The sequence below is a fragment of the Bombina bombina genome, chromosome 9 (genome assembly GCF_027579735.1).
Source record: "Bombina bombina isolate aBomBom1 chromosome 9, aBomBom1.pri, whole genome shotgun sequence".
Taxonomy (NCBI): Eukaryota; Metazoa; Chordata; class Amphibia; order Anura; family Bombinatoridae; genus Bombina; species Bombina bombina.
Window position 1 is genome coordinate 237,650,953 of NC_069507.1, and position 17,696 is coordinate 237,668,648.

At 35.9% G+C, this 17,696-nt stretch overlaps 1 protein-coding gene across 3 annotated transcripts in view; it reads left to right on the forward strand.

The window, feature by feature from the left end:
- NRAP (nebulin related anchoring protein) overlaps positions 1 to 17,696 on the forward strand; it is a 195,688-nt gene that overhangs the window by 37,232 nt on the left and 140,760 nt on the right. For all 3 annotated transcript variants that reach the window (XM_053692704.1, XM_053692702.1, XM_053692703.1), the window contains exons 5-7: positions 73 to 159; positions 601 to 708; positions 13,383 to 13,487. In XM_053692704.1, the coding sequence (XP_053548679.1) occupies positions 73 to 159; positions 601 to 708; positions 13,383 to 13,487 (300 nt within the window). The remainder of the gene's footprint in view (positions 1 to 72; positions 160 to 600; positions 709 to 13,382; positions 13,488 to 17,696) is intronic.

Genomic DNA, 17,696 nt, shown 5'->3' on the forward strand with positions numbered 1-17,696 from the left:
AATACTTTCTATTATTAATTGAGATCAATTTCCAACGTTCATGTGTAGTTTTACAGTTGTTTTCTTTTGTAGAAAGCTTATGAAGAAGGGAAATCTTGGTACGCGGAAATAGATCCAGAAACGGTTCAAGTTACTGAGGCTCAGAAGACACTTACTGATGTAAGAATATCAGTAACACTTTTCACAACTTATTTAAATATACAAATCTAATTCCTTGTATATGTCCATTATTTATTTTGACCCCTTTTCATGGAATTTAATTCTGAAAATTGAGGATTTGCACCCTGCTAACTTCTAAAGGCTAACTCTGCTACATATATGTTCCTAATTGTCTTTAACTGGTAACAACTGAAAAGCGATGCACTTTATATTAACATTGGGACAGTTGTTAGCTTTGTTTTCAGACTAAAGCCGAGATTGGCTATTGAAAAACAATACAGTAAAAAGTATGTTAATTTATAAACACAAAACAAACAGCAACATTTGGACTTGGCTTGGCAGTGTCTTGTAATTACACAGTCTTAACTGTCCGTTTAAAATAACTCATAATATTTGTCCCCTATGTCAGTATTGGAGATGTGACATCTTTTGTCTGTGTAGGGAAAGTGCAGAGAAACGTATGAGCAGCAGACGAGGAAAGGAAGCTTCCCCGCTATGATTACACCATCTTATCAGACGGCAAGGAAAGCCAGTGATCTTGTTAGTAATGTAAGTGATACAACACACTCACACTCACCACAATATCACATGCTGAAAATTGCACAATTCAAAACAGTTTGTCACAGCTGCAAGTCTCCATGCTAATCAATAGAGAAGCATGTATGTTATAACCATTCAGGCACTAAGAATGAATAACTTTATTTAAACACTACAAGCTAATGGCTGGACAAAAGGAATGTTGATAATCTTTATGAATTCACGTGCAGAATGTAAGTGCAGATGATAAATCCCGACCACTCCTCAAGATCATCCTGAAACTCCCATGGTCAGCCTCTGGTTTGTGCTGTCACCTCCCAGAGACACCTTTCATTCTACCCAATAAGATTACTTTACCGTAACAAAACGGCCATGGACATTTTTTACTATAACAAGCATTTACATAAACCGCTTCCCAAGTGTTTCCAAAGTGTTTCTGTAATTTTAGCTTTTTTTGTGTTGCTAGTAGTTTGTTTATGATGTGGGAGATATCATGTGAGATAAAATGTGAGATATCATGTGAAATATCATGTGAGATGACATGTGAGATTGTATGTGAGATAACATGGGAGATATCATGAGAGATAGCATGTGAGATAACATGTGAGATATCATGTGAAATATCATGTGAGATAACATGTGAGATATCATGTGAAATATCATGTGAGATAACATGTGAGATATCATGTGAAATATCATGTGAGATAACATGTGAGATATCATGTGAAATAACATGTGAGATATCATGTGAGATAACGTAAGATTTCATATGAGATAATATGTGAGATATCATGTACGATAACATGTTAGATATCATGTGAGATAACGTAAGATTTCATGTGAGATAATATGTGAGATATCATGTGAGATAACATGCGAGATATCATGTGAGATAAAATGTGAGATATCATGTGAGATATCATGTGAGATATAATGCGAAATATCATGTGAGATAAAATGTGAGATATCATGTGAGATATCATGTGAAATATCATGTGAGATAACATGTGAGATATCATGTGAAATAACATGTGAGATATCATGTGAGATAACGTAAGATTTCATGTGAGATAATATGTGAGATATCATGTAAGATAACATGTTAGATATCATGTGAGATAACGTAAGATTTCATGTGAGATAATATGTGAGCTATCATGTGAAATATCATGTGAGATAACATGTGAGATATCATGTGAAATATCATGTGAGATAACATGTGAGATATCATGTGAAATAACATGTGAGATATCATGTGAGATAACGTAAGATTTCATGTGAGATAATATGTGAGATATCATGTAAGATAACATGTTAGCTATCATGTGAGATAACTTAAGATTTCATGTGAGATAATATGTGAGATATCATGTGAGATAATATGTGAGATATCATGTGAGATAAAATGTGAGATATCATGTGAGATATCATGTGAAATATCATGTGAGATAACATGTGAGATATCATGTGAAATAACATGTGAGATATCATGTGAGATAACGTAAGATTTCATGTGAGATAAAATGTGAGATATCATGTAAGATAACATGTTAGATATCATGTGAGATAACGTAAGATTTCATGTGAGATAATATGTGAGCTATCATGTGAAATATCATGTGAGATAACATGTGAGATATCATGTGAAATATCATGTGAGATAACATGTGAGATATCATGTGAAATAACATGTGAGATATCATGTGAGATAACGTAAGATTTCATGTGAGATAATATGTGAGATATCATGTAAGATAACATGTTAGCTATCATGTGAGATAACTTAAGATTTCATGTGAGATAATATGTGAGATATCATGTGAGATAATATGTGAGATATCATGTGAGATAAAATGTGAGATATCATGTGAGATATCATGTGAAATATCATGTGAGATAACATGTGAGATATCATGTGAAATAACATGTGAGATATCATGTGAGATAACGTAAGATTTCATGTGAGATAAAATGTGAGATATCATGTAAGATAACATGTTAGATATCATGTGAGATAACGTAAGATTTCATGTGAGATAATATGTGACATATCATGTGAAATATCATGTGAGATAACATGTGAGATATCATGTGAAATAACATGTGAGATATCATGTGAGATAATGTAAGATTTCATGTGAGATAATATGTGAGATATCATGTGAAATATCATGTGAGATAACATGTGAGATATCATGTGAAATATCATGTGAGATAACATGTGAGATATCATGTGAGATAATATGTGAGATATCATGTGAGATAAAATGTGAGATATCATGTGAGATAACATGTGAGATAACATGTGAGATATCATGTGAAATATAATGTGAGATAAAATGTGAGATATCATGTGAGATAACATGTGAGATATCATGTGAGATATCATGTGAGATAACATGTGAGATATCATGTGAGATAACATGTGAGATGTCATGTGAGATAACATGTGAGATATCATGTGAAATATCATGTGAGATAACATGTGAGATATCATGTGAAATATCATGTGAGATAAAATGTGAGATATCATGTGAAATATCATGTGAGATAACATGTGAGATATCATGTGAAATATCATGCGAGATAACATGTGAGATGACATGTGAGATTTTATGTGAGATAACATGGAAGATATCATGGGAGATAGCATGTGAGATAACATGTGAGATAACATGTGAGATAACATGTAAGATATCATGTGAGATATACATATTTCATGTGAGATAATATGTGAGATATCATGTTAGATAACATGTTAGATATCATGTGAGATAACATGTGAGATATCATGTGAAATATCATGTGAGATAACATGTGAGATATCATGTGAAATATCATGTGAGATAAAATGTGAGATATCATGTGAAATATCATGTGAGATAACATGTGAGATAACATGTGAGATATCATGTGAAATATCATGTGAGATAAAATGTGAGATATCATGTGAAATATCATGTGAGATAACATGTGAGATAACATGTGAGATATCATGTGAAATATCATGTGAGATAAAATGTGAGATATCATGTGAGATAACATGTGAGATAACGTGAGATATCATGTGAGATATCATGTGAGATAACATGTGAGATATCATGTGAGATAACATGTGAGATGTCATGTGAGATAACATGTGAGATATCATGTGAGATGTCATGTGAGATAACATGTGAGATATCATGTGAAATATCATGTGAGATAACATGTGAGATATCATGTGAAATATCATGTGAGATAAAATGTGAGATATCATGTGAAATATCATGTGAGTTAACATGTGAGATATCATGTGAAATATCATGTGAGATAACATGTGAGATGACATGTGAGATTTTATGTGAGATAACATGGAAGATATCATGGGAGATAGCATGTGAGATAACATGTGAGATAACATTTGAGATAACATGTAAGATATCATGTGAGATATCATGTGAGCGATCATGTGAGATAACATGTGAGAAATCATGTGAGATAACGTAAGATTTCATGTGAGATAATATGTGAGATATCATGTTAGATAACATGTTAGATATCATGTGAGATAACATGTGAGATATCATGTGAAATATCATGTGAGATAACATGTGAGATATCATGTGAAATATCATGTGAGATAACATGTGAGATATCATATGAGATAAAATGTGAGATATCATGTGAGATAACTTGTGAGATAACATGTGAGATATCATGTGAAATATCATGTGAGATAAAATGTGAGATATCATGTTAAATATCATGTGAGATAACATGTGAGATATCATGTGAAATATCATGTGAGATAACATGTGAGATATCATGTGAAATATCATGTGAGATAACATGTGAGATGACATGTGAGATAACATGGAAGATATCATGGGAGATAGCATGTGAGATAACATGTGAGATAACATGTGAGATAACATGTAAGATATCATGTGAGATATCATGTGAGCGATCATGTGAGATAACATGTGAGAAATCATGTGAGATAACGTAAGATTTCATGTGAGATAATATGTGAGATATCATGTGAAATATAATGTGAGATAACATGTGAGATGACATGTGAGATTTTATGTGAGATAACATGGAAGATATCATGGGAGATAGCATGTGAGATAACATGTGAAATAACGTGTGAGATATCACGTGAGATAACATGTTAGATATCATGTGAGATAATATGTGAGATATCATGTAAGATAACATGTTAGATATCATGTGAGATAACATGTGAGATATCATGTGAGATAACATGTGAGATATCATGTGAGATTTTATGTGAGATAACATGTGAGATAACATGGAAGATATCATGGGAGATAATATGTGAGATATCATGTAAGATAACATGTTAGATATCATGTGAGATAATATGTGAGATATCATGTAAGATAACATGTTAGATATCATGTGAGATAACATGTGAGATATCATGTGAGATAACATGTGAGATATCATGTGAGATAACATGTGAGATATCATGTGAGATAATATGTGAGATATCATGTAAGATAACATGTTAGATATCATGTGAGATAACATGTGAGATATCATGTGAGATAACATGTGAGATATCATGTGAGATAACATGTGAGATATCATGTGAGATAACATGTGATATATCATGTGACATATCATGTGAGATATCATGTGAGATATCATGTGAGATGACATGTGAGATAACATGGGAGATAACATGGGAGATATCATGTGAGATAACATGTGAGATATCATGTGAGATAATATGTGAGATATCATGTAAGATAACATGTTAGATATCATGTGAGATAACATGTGAGATATCATGTGAGATAACATGTGAGATATCATGTGAGATAACATGTGAGATATCATGTGAGATAACATGTGATATATCATGTGACATATCATGTGAGATATCATGTGAGATATCATGTGAGATGACATGTGAGATAACATGTGAGATAACATGGGAGATATCATGTGAGATATCATGTGAGATGACATAAGATTTCATGTGAGATAATATGTGAGATATCATGTGAGATATGTGAGATATCATTTGAGATAACATGTAAGATAACATGTAAGATACCATGTAAGATTTCATGTGAGATCATGTGAGATAACATGTGAGATATCATGTGAGATATCATGTGAGATGACTTGTGAGATTTAATGTGAGACATCCTGTGAGATAACATGTGAGATATCATGAGAGATAATATGTGAGATATTTTGTGAGATCATGTGAGATAACATGAGAGATGACATGTGAGACATCATGTGAGATAACATGTGAGATAACATGTGAGATATCATGAGAGATAATATGTGAGATATTTTGTGAGATCATGTGAGATAACATGTGAGATATCATGTGAGATGACTTGTGAGATTTAATGTGAGACATCATGTGAGATAATATGTGAGATATCATGTGAAATATAATGTGAGATAACATGTGAGATGACATGTGAGATTTTATGTGAGATAACATGGAAGATATCATGGGAGATAGCATGTGAGATAACATGTGAGATAACGTGTGAGATATCACGTGAGATAACATGTTAGATATCATGTGAGATAATATGTGAGATATCATGTAAGATAACATGTTAGATATCATGTGAGATAACATGTGAGATATCATGTGAGATAACATGTGAGATATCATGTGAGATTTTATGTGAGATAACATGTGAGATAACATGGAAGATATCATGGGAGATAATATGTGAGATATCATGTAAGATAACATGTTAGATATCATGTGAGATAATATGTGAGATATCATGTAAGATAACATGTTAGATATCATGTGAGATAACATGTGAGATATCATGTGAGATAACATGTGAGATATCATGTGAAATATCATGTGAGATAAAATGTGAGATATCATGTTAAATATCATGTGAGATAACATGTGAGATATCATGTGAAATATCATGTGAGATAACATGTGAGATATCGTGAAATATCATGTGAGATAACATGTGAGATGACATGTGAGATTTTATGTGAGATAACATGGAAGATATCATGGGAGATAGCATGTGAGATAACATGTGAGATAACATGTGAGATAACATGTAAGATATCATGTGAGATATCATGTGAGCGATCATGTGAGATAACATGTGAGAAATCATGTGAGATAACGTAAGATTTCATGTGAGATAATATGTGAGATATCATGTGAAATATAATGTGAGATAACATGTGAGATTTTATGTGAGATTTTATGTGAGATAACATGGAAGATATCATGGGAGATAGCATGTGAGATAACATGTGAGATAACGTGTGAGATATCACGTGAGATAACATGTTAGATATCATGTGAGATAATATGTGAGATATCATGTAAGATAACATGTTAGATATCATGTGAGATAACATGTGAGATATCATGTGAGATTTTATGTGAGATAACATGTGAGATAACATGGAAGATATCATGGGAGATAACATGTGAGATATCATGTGAGATAACATGTGAGATAACATGTGAGATATCATGTGAGATAACATGTGATATATCATGTGACATATCATGTGAGATATCATGTGAGATAACATGTTAGATATCATGTGAGATAATATGTGAGATATCATGTAAGATAACATGTTAGATATCATGTGAGATAACATGTGAGATATCATGTGAGATAACATGTGAGATATCATGTGAGATAACATGTGAGATATCATGTGAGATAATATGTGAGATATCATGTAAGATAACATGTTAGATATCATGTGAGATAACATGTGAGATATCATGTGAGATAACATGTGAGATATCATGTGAGATAACATGTGAGATATCATGTGAGATAACATGTGATATATCATGTGACATATCATGTGAGATATCATGTGAGATATCATGTGAGATGACATGTGAGATAACATGGGAGATAACATGGGAGATATCATGTGAGATAACATGTGAGATATCATGTGAGATAATATGTGAGATATCATGTAAGATAACATGTTAGATATCATGTGAGATAACATGTGAGATATCATGTGAGATAACATGTGATATATCATGTGAGATAACATGTGAGATATCATGTGAGATAACATGTGATATATCATGTGACATATCATGTGAGATATCATGTGATATATCATGTGAGATGACATGTGAGATAACATGTGAGATAACATGGGAGATATCATGTGAGATATCATGTGAGATGACATAAGATTTCATGTGAGATAATATGTGAGATATCATGTGAGATATGTGAGATATCATTTGAGATAACATGTAAGATTTCATGTGAGATCATGTGAGATAACATGTGAGATATCATGTGAGATAACATGTGAGATATCATGAGAGATAATATGTGAGATATTTTGTGAGATCATGTGAGATAACATGAGAGATGACATGTGAGACATCATGTGAGATAACATGTGAGATATCATGAGAGATAATATGTGAGATATTTTGTGAGATCATGTGAGATAACGTGAGATATCATGTGAGATGACTTGTGAGATTTAATGTGAGACATCATGTGAGATAACATGTGAGATATCATGAGAGATAATATGTGAGATATTTTGTGAGATCATGTGAGATAACATGAGAGATGACATGTGAGACATCATGTGAAATGACATGTGAGATTTCATGTGAGACATCATATGAGATATCTTGTGAGATAACATGTGAGAGTGAGATATCATGTGAGATAAAACATGAGTAACTGTGAGAAGACATGTGAGGTATCATGTGAAATGACATGTGAGATTTCATGTCAGACATCATGTGAGATGACATGTGAGATAAAACATGAGTAACTGTGAGAAGACATGTGAGGTATCATGTGATCTATCATGTGAGATAATAATAAAGTTTAAGGAAGTCTCAGCACCTAATAGGTTATGTACAATGTCAATAAAGCACTTAGGAGGCTGCTTCAGGTATGATGTGCCAAATATATGCACACTATCTTTCTCTGTTAGCTTAAAATCGCAGTCATGAGTCATTATAGGAAGGAGTAATGTGTTGACAGCGCTAAAGGCTTACCGGTCAGTTTAGTGACTATTGATCAGGCAATAGAATCCACGTCTCTGCTGGCTAGGTCGGTCCTCAGAGAAATTCAATCCAAACAGCTTGTGTGTCCTGCACAAGAGCTCCCTCGGAGTCTACTTGAATGGTGCTGTGAGCGAATAATCTATACTCCCTCCATCGACCTCCGGCAGTGTCTGATGATGTCACCCTTGTCCGCGTTCTTCTCAACCAGTCTACAGCCGCTTAGCCTCCTAAGGTCTGATCCGTGACCTGTTAAGCCTGTGCTCACCTTCCCCTGAGATATTGCCGGTGAAATAGAACAAAGCAGGAGCACCAGTGCAATATTCTAACTTTAAGTAACAAGTTAGTTTGACTGAAATTTATATATCAAATATATTTTAAGTTTGTAGCTGATATTTCTGCCGCATTATATGGAATTGAATAAGCTGATACAAAATAAACAGCAGATAATGTAGTTTAAGAACTACAATTTTGAGGAATCGTAGGTTAACTCAGTTCACTTACACAGTGAATGGTCAGGTTTTTTAAAAAGGAGGAGGATTTAGAGTTATATGTTTTGACTCATGTAACTACGCAATATTGTAGCGTACAAGGCAGATAAACTTTATATCAGGTTAGTTGTAATCCAAAAGGAAGATATTATAACAGATATGTGCTTATGAAAATACGTATCATGATTGAGCTGGAGATGAAAATAGTCACAAACAAATGTCAATTCAAGAAAGAAAATGGAGTCCAGAATGATTTAAACAGTCACAGGTAAGTATAATTAGAAATGCTGCAGATGCAATCTTACCGCTACCGGAACAACCCCGGCCGGTTGAGCAGAGTTGTGGAAGATAAGGATAATCGAACATGAAGAGTTCTCACAAACAGTTGCAGGAGAGCAGTCAGAGAACTCCAGTGAAGATCCAGAAGGTAGGAGGCAGAGATAGTTCCGACCGAGAACAAGGAGTTGCAGCTGTGCTGAGAGAAAAGTCTATGCTTCAGGTAGCTTGATGCAGGCAGTAGGATGCAAAGGGTGAGCCTGCTAGGTAGATACGTAAGGGCATAATACACCGGCGTATGCAACTGTACTGATATGGATTATTGTTAAACGTTTCATAACAATATGTACAGATCCAAAGTAGATTGTCCTCAAAAGCAGCCATCGTTCTAACACTAATTGGGAGCTTAAAACAGTAAAGTCTATTAACACAGAAAGGTAAAGTGCATTGAGATGTATATTGACTCCCAATAAGTTTCTTCAAAACTGATAAATAATTAATTATATCATTGTGTAGATGACATAATTGTTTAGCCCTTAGAATGTGTCAGGGTAAATGTATCATGAATGTCTTTAGTGGACGGTAGGTAGGAATACTTGTCATTAGCCAATCAGAACAGGAGCTCTGAATTTTAGTGAACCTATCAGAAAATGGTGGGGTTTTTTAAAAAGGTAGGTTAAAGCAGATATGCCAAGCTATGATTATGGCGAATGTCGAAACACGCTGGCTGGGTCTGCATCACTCTCCTTATTGGCAACCGATGTATGTGAATATGTTGTTCAAGATTTGAACTTTTAAGGATGCTGTTGTGCACAGGATAAAAGCTAAGTTTTATTAAGGACCTGCCTGGTGCTCCTGCTTTGTTCTATTTCACATGCAATATCATGTGAGATAACATGTAAGATTTCATGTGAGATTTCATGTGAGATATCTTGTGAGATTTAATGTGAGATTTCATGTGAGATAACATGTGAGATAACATGTAAGATTTCATGTGAGATTTCATGTGAGATAGCGTAAGATTTCACGTGAGATATCTTGTGAGATTTAATTTGAGATTTCATGTGAGATATCTTGTGAGATTTAATGAGATTTCATGTGAGATATCATGTGAGATATTGTGAGATTTAATGTGAGATTTTACGTGAGATATTATGTAAGATATTGTGAGATTTCGTGTGAGATATTATGTGAGATTTCATGTGAGATATCATGTGAGATATTGTGAGATTTCATGTGAGATTTTACGTGAGATATTATGTAAGATATTGTGAGATTTTGTGTGAGATTTCATGTGAGATATCTTGTGAGATTTCACATGAGATTTCTTGTGAGATATCATGTGAGATTTCATGTGAGATATGGTGTGAGATTTCACGTGAGATTTCATGTGAGATATTGTGAGATTTTGTGTGAGATAGAGATATTGTGAGATTTCATGTGAGATTTCACATGAGATATTATGTATGATATTGTGAGATTTAGTGTGAGAAATCATGTGAGATTTCATGTGAGATATCTTGTGAGATTTCACATGAGATATCATGTGAGATATTGAGAGATTTCATGGGAGATTTCACGTGAAATATTATGTAAGATATTGTGAGATTTCTTGTGAGATATCATGTGAGATTTCATGTGAGATTACACGTGAGATTTCACGTTAGATTTCATGTGAGATAACGTAAGATTTCACGTGAGATTTCATGTGAGCTATCTTGTGAGATTTAATGTGAGATTTCATGTGAGATATCATGTGAGATATTGTGAGATTTCATGTGAGATTTCACGTGAGATATTATGTAAGATATTGTGATATTTCGTGTGAGATATCATGTGAGATTTCACGTCAGATATCATGTGAGATTTCATGTGAGATATCATGTGAGATATTGTGAGATTTTGTGTGAGATAGAGATATTGTGAGATTTCATGTGAGATTTCACGTGAGATATTATGTAAGGCATTGTGAGATTTCGTGTGAGAAATCATGTGAGATTTCATGTGAGATATTTTGTGAGATTTCACATGAGATATTATGTGAGATTTCATGTGAGATTACACGTGAGATTTCATGTGAGATATCATGTGAGATATTGTGAGATTTTGTGTGAGATATCATGTGAGATATTGTGAGATTTCATGTGAGATTTCACGTGAGATATTATGTAAGATATTGTGAGATTTCGTGTGAGATATCATGTTAGATTTCATGTGAGATATCTTGTGAGATTTCACATTAGATATCATGTGAGATTTCATGTGAGATTACACGTGAGATTTCATGTGAGATCATGTGAGGTATTGTGAGATTTTGTGTGAGATATCATGTGAGATATTGTGAGATTTCATGTGAGAATTCACGTGAGATATGTAAGATATTGTGAGATTTCGTGTGAGATATCATATGAGATTTCACATGAGATTTCATGTGAGATATCATATGAGATATAATGAGATTTCATGTGAGATATCATGTGAGATATCATGAATTGGACACCTCATGCAACTATAGATGTTAATTGCAGGAAATCCCACTAATGAAACTGCAGAAAATATAGGAGAAGCCATTCTCAATTAATTTTGAACACAATCTCATCTTTTAGTAAAGGCCCCTGACAACTTTATGGCATCTATTAATCTTGCCCAGTGTGTAATTGGTTTTAATACTGAATACCTGAGACCAGGGGTGGAACTAAAGGGTTTCAGAGGTCTCATTTGAGTCCGGCCCAGATATCTCCAGGGCCCATAAGGCATTGTTGCAGGAGGACCAGCCAAGGACTGAGCTCCGTCTGCATCATGTTTGATCGCTCTCACTGTTCCTTCAGAACAGGGCTCACAGTGTATGGAAAGTGTAGGTCTTAGCCTTAACTAATATGACATCAGGGTTCCCAAGATGACCAGCACAGTGTGGTACAGATTAGAAATACCACCATATTTGTATAGGAAGGCTGTGCACGTGCATATTCTCTGGCCTGGACTAACCAAACAGGAATTATCACTAACAGTTACATAGAAGCCGCTCCTCTAGTTTGTATGTGACGCTCAGCCTCTGTTAGTTGCAGACAGCCAGAAAGGGAGCTGTTAAAATGAGGATGCCCACCACAGCCTTTGACCTGGAGCCCAGTGACGTTACGCCCCTTAGTGAGGCTGTTGCAGAATCTAAGAAGGGATAAATAACAGTCATTTTGTTAGCAGAATTTGCAGTGTTTTGCAGTCCAGGGACACACCTGTTGAAAAGCCTCTTGTGTATGTCTCGCTTATCTCCTGTGGAGTGACAAATTACATATATATAACATCATATTTAAAATCAAAAATCAAATTTCCATTTTTTTGGTATTCTTTGTTGAAGAGCACACCTAGAAAGGCTTAGGAGCATGCACATCTTGAGCACTATATGGCAGCAGTGTTTGCAACAATATTTGAAACGCAATGTTATACCTATATAGCTATATAACATTGTTACAACCACTGCTGCCACATAGTGCTAAGGACACACCTAAGCCTATCTAGATATGCTGCGCAATAAACAATATCAAGGAGAAAGAAGTAAATTTGATGATAGACGTTAATTAGAAAGTTATTTAAATTTGCATATTCTTATTAGAATTAGGAAAGTTTAATTTTGACTGTCTGTTTAAATTTTGAGTTTATTGTTCTTTTAAATGACTATTTCTAGTGGTATTGCAGATCCTAACTGATACCGTTAGTCTATACTGTGTTTTTTCATTAGTAGGTTCCTATAACACACGCACACAATCCCTCCTGAGCGATAGGAACAAGCGCTATAAAAGAATGTGCTGCTTATTTTGATTGTTGTTATTTTTGACATTACAGTGTGTTTTGTCTTTTGCGCGACCTACTTCTTTTAATAGGTGCAATACAAGCACGGACACGAGGAGCGAATATCCCAGTACGCCAGTGTTGTAGACACTAAAGACATTATACATGCCAAGGCTGCAGGGCAACTCTTGAGTGATGTAAGTACAGCCATACACACTGTCAGTTTTATTATCCCTCTGTGATTCACATAAACCTTTCTGAAATTCATTCCTAAATCTGTGGCAGCATTTATTGTAGCATAAAATATTGCCCACTGAGTGTGCAATGTACAGCATAACGCTACAAATCAAGGGGAAATCCTAACACATGTTTTATACAGGGTAGGAGTAATAACTATGTACAATAGATATATAATCACTGCATCACTGCATGTGTATGTAAAGTAAGTACAGTGCCAGACTCCATGATCCCCGTGATCAGTTTTACAGATGAGGGATACTGTAGTTTGGTAGACTCTAATTGTGAATATTACCCCAATTAAGATTTAGGCCTCTATTTATCAAGGTCTGGTGGACCTGATCCGACAGTGCGGATTGTCAGCCGTATATAGTCAGCCCAGGATCTAACCCAATTGCTAGCGTGAAAGATAGAACACACGCTAGCACACTGAGGAATATCCAGGACGTGACCCACTCAGGAAACAAATAAGTAGGATATAAGGTTCTCCCAACAGAAATAGTAACACTGTATATCTTCTTGATTACAGGAAACACTAAAATAATGTCTCTTTAAGCAGGTTACTGGTAAACAAATGATAGTAGGAAATAATGTCCCTTTAAGCAGCAAACAATAGATAAATGCTCTTTCTTTGCAGCTTTGCAACGAATAAGATAATGTCCCTTTAAGCAGGTTAGTAGCAAACAAATGATTAAAGATTCTTCTTTGCAGGTTTACAACAAATAAAGATAATGTCCCTTTAAGCAGGTGATTAGTAAACAAATGAGTAAAGATTCTTCTTTGCAGGTTTACAACAAATAAAGATAATGTCCCTTTAAGCAGGTGATTAGTAAACAAATGATTAAGGCTCCTTCTTTGCAGGTTTGCAACAAATAAGAGAATGTCCCTTTAAGCAGGTGATTAGTAAACAAATGATTAAGGCTCCTTCTTTGCAGGTTTGCAACAAATAAGAGAATGTCCCTTTAAGCAGGTGATTAGTAAACAAATGATTAAGGCTCCTTCTTTGCAGGTTTGCAACAAATAAGAGAATGTGCCTTTAAGCAGGTTACTAGCAAACAAATGATTAATGCTCCTTCTTTGCAGGTTTGAAAATAAGATAATGTCCCTTTAAGTAGGTTACTAGCAAACAAATGATTAAAGATCCTTTTTTGCAGATTTGAAACAAATAAAGATAATGTCCTTTTAAGCAGGTATTAGCAAACAAATGATTAATGCTCCTTCATTGCAGATTAGAAACAAATAAAGATAATGTCCTTTTAAGCAGGTATTAGCAAACAAAGGATTAGTACTTCTTCTTGCAGGTTTTAAACAAATAAACAAGCAATGTCAGATAAACAAGGGAGATCAAATCCAGAGAGAGGTTCCTAGGAAATGGTAGGGAATTCAGGCACAGGAAAATCTCAGGAGGAAGAGTTGAAAAAATCAACAGAGTACTCACAGATCCGAAGACAGGATTTTACAAACGGGCCCCAAACAATATCTCCCGCCGAGATTTAAAGGATGAGAGAGAGGTCCGGCATCAGAGGGAGGTTCAGAAAATACGTCACGTTGCTAGGCAACGTGACGTAAACACAACAGGAGAGCTCCGGGAGCCGCAGTGAGGCGGCGATGAACGGAAATCGTGACAGCACCCCCCCTTCAAGGACCCCTCCGGGGGACAGGAGCAGGCTTGGAAGGATGAAGCTTGTGAAACGCCTTAATCAAAGCAGGGGCGTTCACCTGCCGAGCGGGTTCCCAGGATCGCTCCGTAACCGGATAACCCTTCCAATGAATGAGATAGTACAAATGCTTGCCACGAAGTTTGGAATCCAGAATGTGACTGACCTCAAATTCAGGATGTCCATGAACCAAAAGAGGTGGAGGTTGTAACATAGGTTTAGAATACCTATTAGACAACATAGGCTTCAGAAGAGACACATGGAATACAGGATGAGCCTTGAGAGTCTTGGGCAGAGCAATTCGGTAGGCAGTAGAGCATACTTGACCCAGTATTCGGAAAGGACCCACATACCGTGGGCCCAATTTGGCGGAAGGCTGCTTGAGACGAAGATGACGTGAAGAGACCCACACCTTATCGCCAGGCCGATATTTGGGAGCTTTCTTTCGTCGAAGATCAGAAAAGAACTTATAACGTTTGGAAGCCTTGGAAAGAAGAAGACGTATCCTCCTCCAATGACGAGTTAATCTCCGGGCAGTTAGATCAGAAGCAGGATTTTCCGTGGAAGAAGTATGAAGGGGAAATGTTCTGGGTTGAAACCCATAGGCTGCATGAAAAGGAGAGGTCTGAAGAGAGGAATTGTATCGGGCGTTATGAGCCAATTCTGCTAATGGGAGATAGCCACTCCAATTAGAATGATGATGATCCACATAGTGCCTAAGATAAGTTTCCAGGCACTGGTTTACCCTTTCGGTTTGGCCATTAGATTCTGGATGATGTGAGGTAGATAAAGAGATCGTTGTTCCAAAGTGCTTGCAGAGTGATCTCCAAAACCGGGAAACAAATTGTACCCCTCTATCTGAGACGATATCCAGAGGAAAGCCATGTAATCTCACAATGTGTGAAAGAAATAGTTCAGACAGTATTTTGGCAGATGGTAAACCAGGTAAAGGAATGAAGTGTGCTGTTTTAGAAAACCTGTCAACAACTACCCAAATAGTGTTGTTTCCAGCTGAAAGAGGAAGGTCTGTAATAAAATCCATGGATAAATGGGTCCAAGGCTGATGAGGAATGGGTAACGGCTGGAGCAAACCAGAAGGAAGTTGACGAGGAGTCTTATTGGCGGCACACTGTGTGCACACTGAGACATAATCTTTAACATCCTGAGAGAGAGTAGGCCACCATACATGTTTCTTGAGATTCCGAGCGGTGTTACTGATGCCAGGATGTCCAGAGAGAGGACTGTCATGAGCCCAAAACAGTATCTTGGAACGAAGACGTTCAGGAACAAAGAGAAGACCATCAGGGGGTTTACAAGACAAGGGAAGATTCTTCTGGGCAGAATGCAAATCTTGTAACCAAGTAGTTGATAACTGGGCTAAGACTTTATGAGGTTGAAGAATGTTACTAGATTCAAGAGTTGAGGTATCTTGAAATTGTCTGGAAAGGGCGTCGGCTTTGATATTCTTAGAACCGGGTATATAAGACAGATTGTAATGAAAACGTGAGAAGAATAAAGACCAACGTGCTTGTCTGGAATTCAGTCGTTTGGCTGTTTGAAGATATAGAAGGTTCTTATGGTCAGTGAGTATAGTAAATGGTAAGGAAGTACCTTCTAACCAATGCCTCCATTCGTCCAAGGCCATTTTAATGGCAAGCAACTCCTTATTGCCTACATCATAATTTAATTCAGAAGGGGTGAATTTCTTGGAGAAGAATCCAACAGGATGAATCTTTCCTGTGTCAGGTATTCGTTGAGAGAGAACAGCCCCAGCAGCAACAGAAGAAGCATCCACTTCTAAGATGAATTGAAAATCCGGATTAGGATGACGGAGGACAGGTGCAGAAGAGAAGGCTTCTTTGAGAGAATCGAAAGCGTGAACAGCCTCAGGAGGCCATGCTTTACAATTTTGCCCTTTCCTGGTGAGAGACGTAAGAGGTGACGTAATTGTAGCAAATCCTTTGATGAATTTTCTATAATAACTGGCGAAACCCAGAAAACGTTGAAGAGCTTTAAGAGAGTCAGGTCTAGGCCAATCCAAAATGGCAGAAAGTTTAGTTGGATCCATCTCAAAACCTGATTCGGAGATTACATATCCCAAGAAGGGTATGGATCTTTGATGAAAAGAACATTTTTCCAATTTGGCAAAAAGATGATTGGTTCTTAAACGTTGAAGTACCCTCCTGACGTGATGTATATGATCTTGGTAGTTTTGAGAAAAAATTAAAATGTCGTCAAGATAAATGATGACAAAAATATTCAAAACATCCCGAAAAATCTCATTCACAAAGTGTTGAAAAACAGCAGGGGCATTACACAGCCCAAAAGGCATGACCAGATATTCATAGTGCCCAAATCGAGTGTTAAAGGCTGTCTTCCACTCATCCCCTTCGCGCATACGGATGAGGTTGTATGCCCCACGAAGGTCTAGCTTGGTAAATATGGTGGAACCTTGAAGATACGTGAATAATTCGGGAATAAGGGGTAAAGGATACCTGTTCTTGATGGTAA